At 37.6% G+C, this 17,105-nt stretch overlaps 1 protein-coding gene across 10 annotated transcripts in view; it reads right to left on the reverse strand.

Moving 5' to 3' along the window:
- The window catches only part of PIGG (phosphatidylinositol glycan anchor biosynthesis class G), a 105,827-nt gene that overhangs the window by 51,388 nt on the left and 37,334 nt on the right, over positions 1–17,105 (reverse strand). For 8 of the 10 annotated variants that reach the window (XR_003989326.1, XM_030471331.1, XM_030471333.1 and 5 more), the window contains 3 exons: positions 14,301–14,518; positions 11,317–11,598; positions 1,227–1,675 (listed from right to left, as the gene is read on the reverse strand). Coding sequence is in view for 9 of the 10 variants with exons in the window: in XM_030471331.1 (XP_030327191.1) it covers positions 1,227–1,675; positions 11,317–11,598; positions 14,301–14,518 (949 nt within the window). In the remaining variant the exon portion in view is untranslated. Of the gene's footprint in view, positions 1–1,226; positions 1,676–11,316; positions 11,599–11,797; positions 13,117–14,300; positions 14,519–17,105 lie in introns of those variants that run through there. The other 2 variants (XM_030471338.1, XM_030471339.1) reach the window with 2 other exon arrangements.

The raw sequence follows: 17,105 nt of genomic DNA on the forward strand, positions 1-17,105 counted from the left end.
TTGTTTCACAGCATTGTGGCACTAGTACACTCCAAAGAAAAGCGCTGACATTCTGAAGACGACATCTGGCACAGGAAGTTATTGGGAAAATAGATCTTTGGAGGGTGCTCAGGATTAATTATAAAAATCCTCCCAGTTGCACCAAATCACACCTAATCCTGCTCTCACACTGGCTTAGCTCGTAACAACGGAGTTCTCTATCATGTGGGACTTAATGTTGGAAATATAACATTCCTCCCTCAATTCCTCGCCTCATCTCAAGAGGAGGAACGCACAGCAAAAGCTTTGGTATGGAACTGCTATACTTCAGTAAATTCCCTCATAACTCATGTCTTTCAGCACCCATGCCTGTCACAGCAATTAGTATTTTATCTGTAAGGCTGCCAATAAGTAACAAGTCTCATATTGGTTCATTTGCTCATGTCACTTTTAATGAGTGATGAATGACATTTCTTCCACGTGTTGTAAGATACTAGCAAGAAATCTATTTATCTTACACAACACAGCCCCCCCCCCACCTGCTGTCCGCAAAACCCCGACTAGTCAGCCACAAGGTACTGCTTCTCTGTCCACCAGATGAAGTAGACAGCTCAAATATCAAGTACTTTTTATATCTGAATAATGACTGTAGTTCCTCACAATACTAAAAGCTAGCAGAAAAAGTAGAAGCCCTTCTCCATTGTACTTGGAGTTTTAAAAAATGCTTTCTTGTTTATCATACTACATTTGAAAAACTCCTTCAGTTTTCCACCCACACACTATATGTCTGTGAAAGACAAGGAAGAAATCTATGTGCAGGATCTTCTCCTTCAACTTTGCTTCTTCTCCTAAACTTTGCTTAGTTTGGAACTAAGCAAAACCTTCAGCCTTAATTTCAAGGGTTTAATTCCATTACATGATTTTTAATTTCCCAAACCAGACACTGTTGACTTGCACATGGAAAATATTTACTTTTTGCCTCTGATAAATCTATCATGTATAATTGGCATTAATTAGATAAGCTATGGTGCAGGGCAAAGATTATTATTGATAGTACACAAGGAATTACTCCTGCATGAAATAGAAGTGAAAAATTCCTTATGTTACTTCACTATTTACCTGCTCTGCATGTTTGCAGCACTTTCTAAACAGAGACTGTACAGAAATGTATATACATATTTTACTAAATGAAACATACATTAATTTTTAAGTAAGACAGAAAGTATGACAATAAATCAGATACCCACCTTGTCAACCAATGTCCAAAGTCTGGCCGATGAGCCCACTGGACACCTGTCTGATTCAAAGATCGAAGTAGCCGACAGCAAATAAGGATGATCCATGGACTTGCTAAGCTTATCCACTTATCTGATCCTCTAATGAATTCAGCTGAAGAGATGGTCTTGCCCAATTTTGAATTATCTGCTGCTGGAATGTCCATGTTCTTGTACTCAGAGGCTTCCCCGAAGTTTTGTTTTACATTGGTGCTATGTTGAGGGTCATACTCTTTCAGAAGAAAATTGTTTCTACAAAGATCCTGACACAGCACCAAACAAAGAGTATTGATAAGAAAATACCAGGTTTGATGTTCCTCTTCTACAAAACTGCTTGCCCCCAAACTCAAAACATGGCCAACTGTTCCAGCCAGAATCAGCACATCGATTTCTGACCAGCCGGAACTGGACACAACTGGATTCTGAAAAACAAAACAAACCAACCAACCAAACAAACAAAAACTATGGTGAAAGTATATACAAATTTCACTTGTTTAAGCATTCATACTATGCTTACAAAAATTTCCTTTAAGCAAACAGCGAGAGAAGTTATTTCTATCTTGACAAATACCAAAAATTTATAAAAGAATCATTTTGGTGTAGCCTATTTAGGTAGCATTGCAATATACTCATACTTTTTAAGGTGACATTCTTTTTAACTGAAAAAGCTTCTCTACAAATAATGATCACAACTCTACAGATCAAGATTCCCTACCACCCTGTGACGGCAGGTTCGAAACACACTCTCTCCCTGCTGCATATTTGTAGAAATCTAAATAGAAATCCTGCAGAAATAAATTTGAGATACAGAAAACAGGTAATTTTCTAATAGTTTAAATCTGTGCTACCCTTAACTCAGTACAGTGACAGCCTTCACAACTCAAATTCACAAAAGGTACTTGTAGACAGTCTGATGGCACTTTTTAACCTTGCAGAGCTTGAAATGTGTCCTTCATCATAATATCTACTTTAAACCTTACCCATCAATTATTTACTTCACATGCTGAGCCTATCTAAAACCGCAAAATTCTCTAATGCTTCCGTTAGTTTGATTTCCTGCTCACAGCAGCTACTTGGAATTGTCTCATCATTACTGCCCTCGATGATACAGCTAAAAACAGAGCATAAGGGCATGTGGAAGGGGAGAGCACCTGGTCCATTGATGCTATCAGGTAAAGGACCTTTTCAGCTCACAGGGAATACAAAGTAACAGGGAAAGCCATAAAACGACCACACAGACACACAAACCTGCTAAGTAAGCACTACAGGAGACCATAAAGATGACCAAATGACTCTTCAGCCATTAATTGACAGGCCATTACAAAACCACAGGCATAGCTCTGAAGAGCATCAGCCTGGACTTTGTAACAGATAAAGGGGAAGTGACAGAACATGAGTATTACGGATATCTGATGGCGCCTGTGGATCTATACAAAGTCATTAAGCAAAGCTTCAGGAAAGTGTCAAAGGTGGGGGAGGAACAGGCTGGAGGCAGAGGGCAAAGTGAGAGGAGGAAGGGGTAAGGGGCCAGAGTCACACGTAAGCAGGTGCCATTCAATGCTCTTCGCTGGCTGAGCCCTATGCCTGATCACTATGGTCTATTCTGTGTTATTAAATCCTCTCCTATCTTTCTGTGCAACTCCACTCCCTGTCCCACTTGTGGGTGCTGCAAGTTCTCACTGTAACTGAGGATAAGCCTGCATGTCAGAATTTGAGACCAGAGCAAGTAAAAGCAAACGCCAGCAACTGGCGCAGAATCATGGGTCATTGAACCCACACTTCTGTAGTGCCAGCGGCTGCAGCACATGAGGGTCCACGTGCCTGAGACTGGAGTAGGGACCACAGGCCATAGGGACTGAGTACCTGAGGCACCAGGCAGCTGGGTGATCAGAGTACAAGAGAGATCAGGGTGTCAGCAACAGGAGAAGTGACCATGGATCACCAAGCTTGCAGTGCTGCATCAGCAGTTGGAGGGCTCAGAGGGCACACTTATGTGCGAGAGGTCACAGGATGCATGTCTGCCTGTTTAGCTTCTCCTCAAAGTCTGACCCAGAGGTGGGGACAGGGGTACAGGCTGGATGCGCACAGCTGGGCTCCAGCAGGAAGGCAGGACAAATGCCCCAGCCCTGGAGGGCACCGGAGCCAGCAGGGCCTTCCCAGGATGCCTTAACAAACAGGGTTACATACTTGTGAAGCATTTTGAGAACGGGACTGTCGAAAGTCATCCTTTACCATTTTACTTTCTCAATTTTGCCTCTACTAGAGAATGTCACAGATTATCTCAGACTGTTATTTTAAACACCTGATAAACAACTTAAAAGCCAAATCAAAACTACTGCATGCCATTTTTCCTTCAGAACAAGGATCTCTGAACCTACCTTCACATATTTCTTTAACTGCACACTTCAAGTGCATCATCCTCCTACATTTGACCTTACGAACAAACTTTAAAAGACAGCGTTGAATATTCATAAAGATGTATCTCACAGAGAACGTCCTCACATTCAAAGATGCACAGTGTATTGTGATTCCTGAACTGTTTAAATAATTTCTTAGAAGAATGCAGAAACTCACTAATCTTAGAGCAGGTACAAGAATGTGGCTATAAACAATAGAAATATCTCTAAGTATCTTACATGCCAGTCTCACTTATGTTTAAGATTTACTGACAGCAGTATATGTATTTTTGATCAATAAGCAAAACTACGCAACATGGAGAGAACAACAAACACACTTGATGCAAGAAGCTAACACTATATGGAATTTTGCTTTGAGGAAAACAAATCTCACAAAATCAAGATTTTAAAAATGTGAAAGAATGCAGAAGGTATAGTTAGTGTTATCACATATTCACATGCCCTCCATTTTTTGTGTTGTTAAGGAAATAAAATCATAGAACCATAGAATGGTTTGGGTTGGAAAGGACCTTAAGATCATGTAGTTCCAACCCCCCTGCGATGGGCAGGGATGACTCACACCTTTGAGCAGGTTGCTCAAAGCCCCGTCCAACCTGGCCAACACCACCAGGAATGAGGCAGCCACAGCTTCTCTGGGCAACCTGTGCCAGTGTCTCACCATCTTCATAGCGAAGAATCTCCCCTGGTTAAGTTTGAGACCATTGCCCTTCTCCTATCACTACAGTCCCTGACGAAGAGAAATATATTAAAAGTCACTTCACTTAAAAAAAAACCAAAAAAACCCCAAAACCAAAAACATCCCCCCCCCCCACACCTAAAAAAACCCCAAAACAACCCACCCCACAAACAAAAAAAACAACAAATAACTCCCCATGAGGCTACAGACAACAATAATGGGGGCATGGGGGAAACTCTAAATTTAGCACAAGAACATTCATAATCTGAAAAACTGCCCAGGCACAACCGAAATTTACTAGCATTTGATTTCTTTGGTGCTCTGAAGACCACTCCTTTTTGTTTAGTACTCTGCTCTGAAAAATTAAATACCATAAGCTGGTATTTGGAACAAAAGGACAAGGTAGTCTGTGCAAAGACCAAAGACCATCAAATTCACAAAGCTGAGACAAAATCAGTACATGACTAAACCACAGAAAGTTCAAACTCCAATAATTTCATCAGGCTGACCTTAAAGATCTTGGCTAACTAAATAATGAGTGAGCATGAAAGCGCCATCTGTTTGCATAGACAAAGGAATCAGAAATCCCCAACAAATGAGAATGAATCCGTCTTCAATATATTTGTCTTCTTTATAAGACAACATAAAATCCATATAAGTATTGTTCTCTTGTATTTGGTTGCTGTTAACTGATAGGAAAACTGAAGAAGTGATGCATCATCAATAGTGAACATGCAAACATCTCAATAAAGTGATGATATTCATGTGAAATGACCCAGTGTCAGACAGAAATCCGTATTTCCTGCCTGCTTGTCTGATTCTCAAAACTCCAGTGAAGAGAGAAAACAATAACATTACTACTATATTCCCAAAGTATTAAAGTCCAGTGGCATCTATTGATAAACCACATTTCAGACCAGAGTTGGCCACATGCAAAATGAAAAATTATCTTGCAAATTATAATCTCCTGAGCCTTGATGATCTAAGAGATACTGAAAACAACTTCACAAAATTTTTCTAAATGTATTGGTAATCCCTCATATATGTACTGTGCCTTATTACGAATGCCATCATTAGTTTTTTATATAGCCTGACCTCAGATTGCTTATATTGTACTTAATTTTTAGATCTCATTTACAGGCATAGAAATGTAGGTCCTACTCTGATAGTTGCAGCTCTGTCTTTCTAGCTGCTGAACACCTCCAACCCTTAAGAACTCAGCAGGGACTCCAGATACCAAAAGACTCATATGACTTGCACCAGTATCTTGGCACACAAACTTAATACAGAATCTTTGGTTTAGAAATTTATAAATGCTAGGCTTTCAACTTAAGCCTATTATCTCCCAAGCCCAGGTAGCTTTATCATTTGATGTATCAGCATTAGTAATTAAGTAATGCAGAAACGGACCTCTTTGCCCTATCTTTGAACATATCTTGCTGGTTTGCAGAAGTGCCAGAACATAAGCAATGGAATACATGCATCTCTGCCCATGAAACTTTCATTTTCTTCAATTTGAGATAAAAACTCCTGTAGTTTATCTTCTTGGTCCGATTCAGTTATGTGGCTTCTGTGTGATTGAGACTAAAGCTCTTTCACAAATATTAACCATCCATAGTTAATGCTTGAGCAATTTTACAATCACTTTTGGAAGAGGAACGATTTATTTTTCACGCTCACCATCACCCACAATTTACATACTTGTCATTCTGTTTCCTTTTGATAATTTAAACTCTCTGCACTCAGTCTTGATTCCCAATGATCATAACTTTCCTATGACAGAGTACTACAGACCACACTTTCTCCTCTACTCTCTGTTTTTCCCTAAGTCAAAAAAATGCAAAAAAAAAAAAAGGTACAACTGCATAACCGTTCAATTTTATCATTCAATTCAGTAATAATATCACACAGAGGAGGAAAAACAAAAATATTTTAAAATGAACAGGGTATTTTAAAATAAACAGAAAGAAGGATATTTTGTTTACATAATAAAAAAGCATTACAATTCTGCATAATGAAAATTCTCAAAAGCTGTATCCGACAAGCATTAACTTTTATGTTCTATTTTCAAAAAACCGTCAGTTTTATTTCTATCAGAAATGGGAAAAAATACAATTACTAGTAGTAATATCATAAAGTCAACTGCCAAGCAATTAGAATAAAACTATGAACAAGAAGTCAGAATTTTTGTCGATTTTCTGTAATTCATAAAGGGCTGCAGAACTATTTAAAGCCTGAAGTGTCATTAGAAGAAGGGACTGGTGCTGCTAGAAATATAGTAATCAGAACCTATAAATAACAGTCAGGAAGCAGATGCTAACACTGCCTGCACTGGTCTTCAGAAAATTCATGAACTTGGTAATCAGTTTCTATATTCAGCCACAGTGGAAAGAAAGCATTACAAATGAGAAGCACTTCAGAGAAATCTTTAGATGTGAACGGAAACAATTTGTAGAAAAAAAGCTCTGAAGCCATTAACAGAAGAACTTATCTTACTTACTTTTAAAATACCTACATTTTATCATATAGCATGAGCTTAGAACATGCTTTTAGCTTTTTTAACTAGCAAACCCCTGAATCAGGATTCTACCCCTGCCATCAGAAAAGAAGGGATCCACAGCTCTTTCAGAAGTGGAGCTCATATGCAGATTTGCACTGCAGAGATGCACAGGTCACACACACTTAGATTCAGAGTTATTTAAGTGTAAGTAATACTCCTAACTCACATAGAATGCCCTTTAAGATCAAGACACAGTATATATAGACAAACACTTTCTTCCCCAAAGTCTACGTGTTCTATTGGAAAAAGGACTAGAAGGTGGTACATGAATATTTGCAAATTATAGTGGTATTGCCCAAGTTACCAGTAAATAGTGTCTCACATCCACACTGCAAGCAACACCAGATTATCCACTGCTCCTTCTGCATCCTCCAGACTCTATCTTTGCATAGACAGCCATCTGCAAAAAGAACACCGTATCGTTCTGCAACAACCCCAAGACCGGTAAAAATGTAAATGAAATCCAGGTCACTGCTTTTACACATGTCTGGAGTGGAGGTACTTAGTAATTAAACCTACAAAATATATTGAGCTTGCTTTGGAACTTGAGCAGAGACAGCAGAGCCCATCTAACTTATGAGAAGAGACATAAATCCAGCAATCCAGTCATTTATGGAATAGGATTGAAGATGGGACGACAAAAATGGATTTCTATAGGTCTGGACACAAAGTCATGTCTGCTTCAATCACAATTACTATTACCTACACTTCATAAAACATACTTCAGCTTCCCACATTTTCAGGTATGTCTCAGGCAGGAATATGATCACAGACAGACCTGCAGTGCAGAATCCAGTATTTTTTATTTCTATCTGCCCCAGCCTTGTAAAAACAAATACACAAACCTTCTGGAAAACATTGCTGAAAACCTTCTCACTCATTTACTACAAACTTGAAGCAAACGATCTCATCATCTGCTGGTCTGTCCTGAAGTCCCAGCTGCGTAAAACTCCAGAAAACATCTATGCACCAATTTCAGAAATTCCCCCACCTTTCTAGTTCAAATAGGAAATGCCTGAATTAATAACTGTTCTGTTACAGCCAAATGGATATATTTTAAAAGGTGATGTGAAAATAAGCACCTTCACATCCAAGACACGCTAACTAATGCCTGTCCTAAAATTACACAAGTGTAACTGCCAGTAACACCAAATATCACTTGTGAATAAAAGGGGTTTTTTTCCCACTTCTTGAATTCCAGATGGTCTACTCATTGGTACCAATAAGGAAAAGTAGACAAGTTGCTGATGAAACATCCTTCAAGTAAGAGGGGATTGGATCTAAAGCCCCAACATCAAGAAGGTAGAAAGCTCCAGCTGCAGTGGTCCCTCAGATGCAGAATGAGTGATGCTGGAGGCAAAGATATGAAACTGCATACAGTATCCTGGATATAATTTCTAATCAGTTTGTCTGGTTTTGCTCGGCTTGTCCTCAAAGGCAGAGGTACAGACAAAGCAGGGGTGGGGAAGGAAGAAAACTGAAATCAAAGATAAAAGACTTCTCACACATACTCCTGTCTGTGCTCCCTGTGCATAGCTGATGAGGAGGAATCATCAGAAATGGCCAACAGATTATGGGTATGTAAATAGCACTTTCTCCTCTAAAGTTACTCAGAAAGATTCATTCTGAAAGCAGAATAGCATAGATTGTATGGGTGCTTCTTTTTATGTGTACCTTGAGGAATTATTTGCCTCCATCAGGGAGCCAGCAATTAATTCCTTTCACAAGAAAAGCCTTTCTACTGAATTCAAGTTTTGAATTCCAGGAGACATTTTTCAATTGCTGCTGTGACGACTGACAGAGCTGCTGTATTAGCAATATATAAGCCACTTACAGGAAGTGGTTCACACAAGCAGCTGTCTCTCACCAAGAATGAAAACATGCCAAGAACAGTTGGGAATGAAACCCTAAGACTCAGAACAAACTAAAAAGGCAGACCTGTCAACCAATACTGGTAATAGCCTATTCTAAACATAGTAATAGCCAAGGAATAGCAGTATCATCCCAGATTCTAATCTTTGACCTAGTAGGAAAGCATTTTTCCTGGGTCATATAAGGTTACTTTAAAGTTAGTCCTACAGTAGTGGGTGTCACAAGGAATTATCTATGGGTTAATAAATGTTTGGAAACCACAGAAGTGAATTGAGTCCATTTAAAGACCAACACACAACAAAATACCAACAGTGTTAATACACTGCAGAGCTAGTCATCTCATTCAACAGATTTCTCCATTCACATTAATCTTACCTTCTTCTCCTATCTGCCTTATAAAAAACCCAACCCATAAGCATCACTAGCTTTGGCAGCAAAACATTAACACTACTTTGACACAAAAATTTTCAGTACCAAAAGCAAACTGTAATTTACGCTTACAAAGACTGTTCTGTTAGCAGCTATACAGGAGTTGAAATTTCTTTCCCTGATTCAATTGAGCAGACACTGTTAGCTGACTTGTTACTCTATTTTAGTCTACCTAAATACCTGCATTCAGCTTTGGGGCTGAACGTAAGAAGGACGTGGACCTTTTGGAGGCCATGAAGATGCTCAGAGGGGTGGAGCACCTCTTCTACGAAGACAGGCTGAGAGAGCTGGGATTGTTCAGTCTGCAGAAGAGAAAGCTCCAGGGAAGCCTTAGAGCAGCTTCCAGTACCTAAAGTGTCCTACAGGAAAGCTGGAGAGGGACTTTTCCTAAGGGCATGTAGCAATGGCTTTAGACTGACAGAGGGGAGATTTAGATTAGACATTAGGAAGAAATTCTTTACTGTTAGCTTGGTGAGGCACTGGCACAGGTTGCCCAGAGAAGCTGTGGCTGCTTCATCCCTGGCAATGTTCAAGGCCAGGTTGGATGGGGCTTTGAGCAACCTGGTCTAGTGGAAGGTGATGCTGCCCACAGCAGGGGATTGGAACTAGATGGTCTTTAAGGTGCCTTCCAACCCAAACCATTCTATGATTCTGTGATTCTAAATGATCAACAGACACACCTAAATCTTATGTGGTCAACAAATAAAAACACAGGAATGAAATACCATATTCTATCAACAACTCCCTTTTTAATAATTTTCAATATACTGAAACAAACTGCACTGAAGAAAACTAAAAAGGAAGGGGGGGAGCTGTTTTGAGGACAGATGGGCACTACTTTTAGTCTAAGGCTTGTCTCGGAAATGCAGCATCTCTAAGAAGGAATAACACTAATTCAGAAATTACAGAAACAAAATTATAAACTGGTCTAGTTCAAATAATAAAACTCAGTAGTCTTATAAGCATTTAAATTTATAATTAAACCCTGGAATTACAGCATATAGCTGCACAGAGTGCAGTATTAATCTCCACTCAGAAGCAGTGAATTTTTTGAATTACATGAATACAGCATTATTAGATATTTCTTTAAGTCAGAAAGTTTGCTTTTCAGCTAGAAGAAATGTCATCATATCACTAAAGCAATGCACTTGCCACATATTGTCACAAGCTAAAAAAACAGGTACAAAATCCCAAAAGTGATTCAAAGAAACCCAGACTGGCAAAGGACTGTACTGCACAGAGGTTTCACCACTGAATAGAGTGCTATGAGCATTAAACTTACTGAATTTCATATACCTTTGAAAGATACAACTAACAAGCATCAGAAAAAAACAGCTAGAGCCTGATTTTATGGTATCACTGACAGTTCTTAGCATACTAAGTTTAACAATGAAAGAAGAGTAAGACATTGCAAATTCTATTTCCGTGGTATTACCTGAATACTATTCAATACAACAGTAAAACTCATCAACCTATTTTACAGATGGTAACTACTCACACAACTGAGAACATTTCTGAGCATTCCAAAGATTGTAATAAACTCAATTTCATAAACTTAAAAAACTTCAAAAGTTAACTTTAAAAGTAGAAGAGCCAGATTAATTTTGCTTCCTCTGTTACAGTTTCAAAACTATTTTTGAAAAAGCATTAAGAGTACCAATAAAAGAAAGGGTACTGGCAAAATGTTTTCTTATTAGTCTTAGAGTATTAATGTCTGTGGTATTTGGGAAAGGACAGATCATCACCACTGCATATTGTTGCAAAATATCATACATCTTACTTCAATTGCAATTGTGAAATATCACTGTGTAACAGCATAAAATTCATACACAGTGTAACTGTTTCTGATCTCGTAAAATTAACTGCAAAATAATTTATGCTAATTAGAACATTTCTTAAAGTAATGTGAAAATAAGCACTTCTGTGATCTTCTTTATAGAAATCAGTATCATGCCACAGTGAACACAACATCTTTCAATTGCAATTTTTAATTATTCAAGTTACATTACAAATATTAAGTGCACACAAAGAAAACCTTCATAAAACTTTATCTGAAAGTATGCCATAAACAGCAAAACATTCTGAATACTAATTAATGCATGCTCTCACCTTCACTGGAAGTCTGGAATTCTCAAAAATCTTTGCAATGGCAGATAAAATACCACACATGAGTGCAGATATCAGCATCATCACTCCCACTGCTGTGAACCAGGACATACTGCAGAAATAGCATAAACTTTCTGCCGATGTGCATACAATGACGTGAACTGCACAAAGCATCAGACACACCAAGTAAAACAGCAGGGAGAATAGTGGAAGTGAAAGTGGCACTTCAAATTCTGCCCGGCTGCTCAGGGCTTTTGGAATGCTAAGGAAAAGCAGCAGCAGAACCTAAAATAAAATAGAGAATTAATACTTAAAGAATCTGGATTAGCGAAAACATACACTGAGAATTCATACACACACTAAAAATCCTACTGTTGTGATCCATGTCATTCTGCTAATATATATACTACAACAAAAAAAATCTGTGAAGAACTATACTGGATTTTTTTGTCCCCAGTAAGATATTACCATATAAATGGAAGAATTAAAGATTGTGTTTTCATTTATTAAGGGCTTAGACATACAAGACGGCAGAGTTCAATAAATTACTGTGCACCTCCTTATGTGGTAACTGATCACATGCATGATCTTCATTCCCTGCAAAAGTAAAAGGTTTAATACCCAATATCAAAATAGTTCCTAAGTGAGCAAATTTGACCTATTATTTGTCACCTATAAATGTCTAAAGTTACATACACACACTGCCAAAAGCCATTCATCTCACAAGGTGTGAGATACACATACACAGAGATACTGAGAGTTAAATAGTTTCCCAGACCAGGGAAAGTTCTCATACTAACACCCACATGTATGTTGTATTTCAAGCTTATAAATTCTTCTGGTATTCATTTTTTGTACCTCTCCTCATCTTCATTTGATTGATTGGTTTTACATTCACTTTGCTCTAACCTGCACATAGATCAGGAAGAATTCAAAGTTTCCTCTCAAGTAACTGTTGCAGTAGAGATGAATAATATCATGAATAATTTCTGCTACCCATGAACAAACCTTCACAAGGGAAAATTCAACCACATGCTAAAATGCTTTGCAAGGGGCACAGATAGAGCTAGGACTAGATTGAGTTCAATCAGATTGAGCTAGAGCAAAATTAAAACAAATCGAGATAAAAACCATGTCAGACTATTGCCAAGCCGTAATCTTCACTATCACTTGGAAGATCTCTGCCTAAAATTTTTCCCATAATACTGCAGGGTAAAGCAGACAAAAAAAATCCAACGCAGTGCAGCAGTCTTTCTTCTTCTTCGTATTCTACTTCATACAGTTCACTTGGTGATGAAAATATAAGTTATCACAGCATCAAACTGGCTTAGGTCTTAACCTTCAACACAACGCTTAAAACATAGACAGCATACCTGACAGGAAAATGCTTGAATTGTAGTTATCTACAAACCTAAATTTAGTTCTTTTGAGCAAAAGCACTGTTATCAATTTACATCCTAGAGGTATTACCCTCATCTGAAATGCAGGATAAATTACATTTTTAGGATGGTGTAGTTTGAAGTCACCTGTGAGATTCCCTACCCTTTTTTATTCAGTAGAGGTTGGAAAATATATATCAAGACAAAAAGATTGGAAAGCAAGGCAGTTTCTTGAGCAGTTTCTTGAGCAGTTTCTTGGAGGAAAGAAAACATTCCTGCAGTTTTGTACCAAGTCTTACAGTGATGGTGAGCAAGCTCTTCTCAATGAAAATTTCCATGGTTAGTAGCTGCATGTTTCTTTTGATGAAGGCCCATTGAGTAAAAAACCTGGTATCTGTTTTGTAGAAGCAGTAAGCACCTACAACTGCATTCCAGGAAAAAAAATAAAAATAAAACCAATGTTTCAGGTCCAAAGTAACAGTCAAGAGCTTGAACGTATAGGTTCTCAAAACAAAGGAACAAAATATAAGCACTTAAGCTTTTCACGGAGGTTTGTCCACCTCTGTAGAGTGGGAACTGAACCTATCATCCATTTTCTAAGGGCACTGTGGAACTAATTCCTGTGAAGTACTTAGCAGAGTAATAAACCCCACTGAGCAGTCTACCAGAAAACCATTTCAGATGTACTCTGTACATAGAACAGTGCATACAGAAAGCATAAAGCCTTGCTAGGACAAAGAAGACTCAAATACTAAATAGCTGTTTATGTACTGTTATCTGTTCCAGGCACTGAACAGGACCAGCGCTACAGCAATTACACAGTCTTGTACAACACTACAAACATGAATAGACTAAATTAAGCTTAGAGTAGGTATTTCCATGGAACAATGGAACAGTGCTTATCCTTACAGAAGTTGAAACTCTAAAAGGTCAGTGCAAGCTCTGGTACATAAAAGTTCAGTGTCCATGCCTGTTATCCCTTAAGCATGATTTTCAAAGGATTCCCACAGAGGGTATTTCTAGCATTTGAGATTTGACCAAATTATCAATTGCAGACAACCACTTAAAATTCCAGACATGTGACATCTTATCTTTCTTCTTACATGAGATACGAAGTGGTAATCCAGCACCTTACAGCAAGTATTTATTTCAGGGCTCTACACCTATCAGTACAAAGAACAACTCTTAGAATTGTGAAAATTGACCATACAAAGTATTGCTTGTTCTGAGCAGCTATGCTCTCACTATTAGATAAAGAGGAACAGGTAGGAACTTATTTGCCAGACCTTTTTTTTTTTTTTTTTTTAAATGTAGTAAGGCTACTCAAAACGTAGGCGGCTAACTAATATGACTAGTTTAAGTCGTAGCACATTTGCATATTTACTGTAACTAAGCAGCTTCTATCAAAAGCTTTCTTCAATCATGTTAAAGGCCAAGTCATACTTCAAAAAGAAAATATTAACCTCATACAACCAGAAAGTCAGCCATCTCTAAGAGTTCATACTCAGTAATTCTAAAGACCAATAAAAGTATACACTAAGTAGTCAAAACCAAGAAACTTTTAAGTTTGCGCACTTAGCTTTTTCACAGAAACATATATTTTCCTACCTCCATAATGATCACAGTCCCAACCATCATCGAATACATGTCATATTGTGCCACTTGTCTGCTTAGTGAAGAACTCAGAGTCTTCAGGGCCTCCAAATACTGCTTCAGGACTTTTTTGCCAAGATTTAAGAGTATTTCTGAATTATTCCCCTCTAAATACAGTTTGATCCAATTGGCATGGGACTTTTCTGCTATCTTAAAATGTTCATATCCAGGATCTAAGGAGGAGGGGGGAAATAAAAAACAACAACAACAACAACAACAAAAAAAAACCACCAAACACAAAAACAAAAAAAAAAGTAAGAGGATCCACAAACATAGGAAGATTAATTAGAGATGTGGTATTTTGTTTTGTATAGTATATTAAAAAAAATTGCTATGAGGGTTGAAACGTTTTTCACACCTAGAATGTTACATTATCTTTCTGCAGCAAGACCATAATGAGCCAGTTCCTCAGAATAAAAGCAATTAGTCTCTAACCTGATAAAATGTCAAGACTTCCAAAAGTGACAAATTTATTAAAACATCCATTTACCCTTACAAAAGGTTTCCAGGACAAACTTCTTCAAATACTTTAAATCCTGAAAAAAAAAAAGTTATATTTTCCACTGAAGCCACTCTTATCCAGGCCAAATTGTACAAGCCAAATGGGAAATGATCAAATAAGCGATCTCAGGAAGAAACACCAACGGGCATACACATCATATTAGGGACCTTGAGTTTGCCGCAAAACTAGGGAGAGTCTGTTGCTAACATGAAGTTAAACATATAGGATCTGAGATTTTGAAGCAGTAACAGGTAAGTTAACAGCTGAAGTGCACAGTTTGGCTTCAGGCATTTGGTCTATGAAGCTGGTGCAAAGCAATACTCAGCAGTGAAACTTACTATTTATACCATAGTGTAAGTACGTCCCACAGTCTAACTTGATTAAAAAAGAGAAAACCTGATGGTTGCCACCAACCTGTGAAAGCAAGACCCTTGTGGCAGAAAGTGATTTCATAGTGGCCTATCTAAAAAAAAACCAAACCTGACCTGAAGAAAAATAAACAAATCAACCAAACAACCAAAAAAAAAAAAAAAAAAAAGTCAAACAAAAACCAAACAATAAATTAAGAAAACCTCAGGAAGGAAAAAAAAAAAAAAAAAAAAAAAAAGGAAAAAAAAACCTCCAGGACACATATCTGTTGTCTATACCTAAGTAATATTTTCTTCAGAAATGTAGTTTTGATTAAGTCTTCTGATAAAGGTATGTGTAAATGGATTGTAGCTGAACACTCACAACACCCACTAAGACTGTGATTTGCTTTCAGAACTGCAGATGAGGACATGACTAGCCCTAGACTATGTCCCTGAAGGAATAAATTTTAAATCAACCATTGAATTCTAAGGATTCAGGTTTCAATGCAAGTATACTTTTTAATATAGATAGAGAGACACTAGTTTCTTTTCTTTCTCATACTGTAGAAACATGTCTGCATCACTCTCTTCTCTCCAAACATATTTTAAAAGCTTGAGTGAGGACAACAGGAGAGGACAACAGGAGAGAAGCAAACAGCCAAATCCTACATTTCAGAAGTCCTTTCAAGTACAACAGTAGTAGCTTCCTTCCTACATATATTCCCCTCCATAGTTATTCCAAGGATTCCTTACTTTACACCATCGTTCTGGTTCATACGTACCAAAGGGTAGGTGCGGAGAGATACTGATTCAAACCAATTCAAAGGACACATAAAAGTACTCTACCATTTTGTTCTCTCATCAACTAAAGTTAATTTTCATCAACTTTCCCATTATGAAACATTTACACAAAAAGCTGCTGCACAACATGCTGAGTCTCAATAGTCTGCTTACTTCCCAAAAATATATATTCAGCAGTGACAATAAACAGATTCTGCAGGTGAAAACAGAAGAGCATCGCTTTGTTCACACATTCAAAAAAAATTCGTTCTCATTACAAGCATAAAGGTAAAAAAAAATTAAAACCATTTCTGCCAGAATTATTATTGTGGATCCTACATGCATCCGAAGAGCATTCTACTCAATTCATGTCAGTTTAATTCCAAAAGCACTTTTTTTTAAATAGAACAATTAGGTTAGTTTCTGTGTTTTATTGTAAATGTGAAAAATGATGTTGTTCCTGGAAGCACTTAAGACATGTTTTCCCTTTTCACTTTATAGGAGCATCACGCCATACTCCAACATGCCATATAGTATTTAAAATATAGGTCATTGTGTATAGTATGCAATCAGATTCATTCAGTATGCATTCAGTCAACAACACAAAGAAAACAAGAGCATAACTTTCAGAAACTTGTATCTCACTGGACATTATGCTATGTGTCCACATTCACATACATCTTCATTGTTTGCAAAAAATAAATGTTTAGTTCACATTAATAATCCTTGCTATTTCCCTGCAATTTCACTTGAAAGCTAATGACAACTTAAGGGAAGAAACGACAATTTGGAAATTTCAGATTTAGATAGATATCATCTTCCCATCTTGCAACCCTTACGTTCTTAACTAAAAGTAGGGCAACACATTTGCTGTGCAGATTCAGATGACAAGGGTTAATGCAATGGCTGAAGTAAGTTTGGTGTCAAAAGAACTTAAGTTACAGTTCATTTTTACTCCTGGTAGATCAACAGTATATCAGACTTGGGGAAAAAACCACCATGTTCTTTGCTAAGCCTTTTCAGCAAAAGTGCATTATTAAACCCAGAAATTTTAAATTTTATTTCAAGTGAATGAAGACTAATGAAGTATTTCTATTCACAATTCTAGTACAGTTATGAAAGAACTGT

This window comes from Strigops habroptila, chromosome Z (genome assembly GCF_004027225.2).
Source record: "Strigops habroptila isolate Jane chromosome Z, bStrHab1.2.pri, whole genome shotgun sequence".
NCBI classification, from domain to species: Eukaryota; Metazoa; Chordata; class Aves; order Psittaciformes; family Psittacidae; genus Strigops; species Strigops habroptila.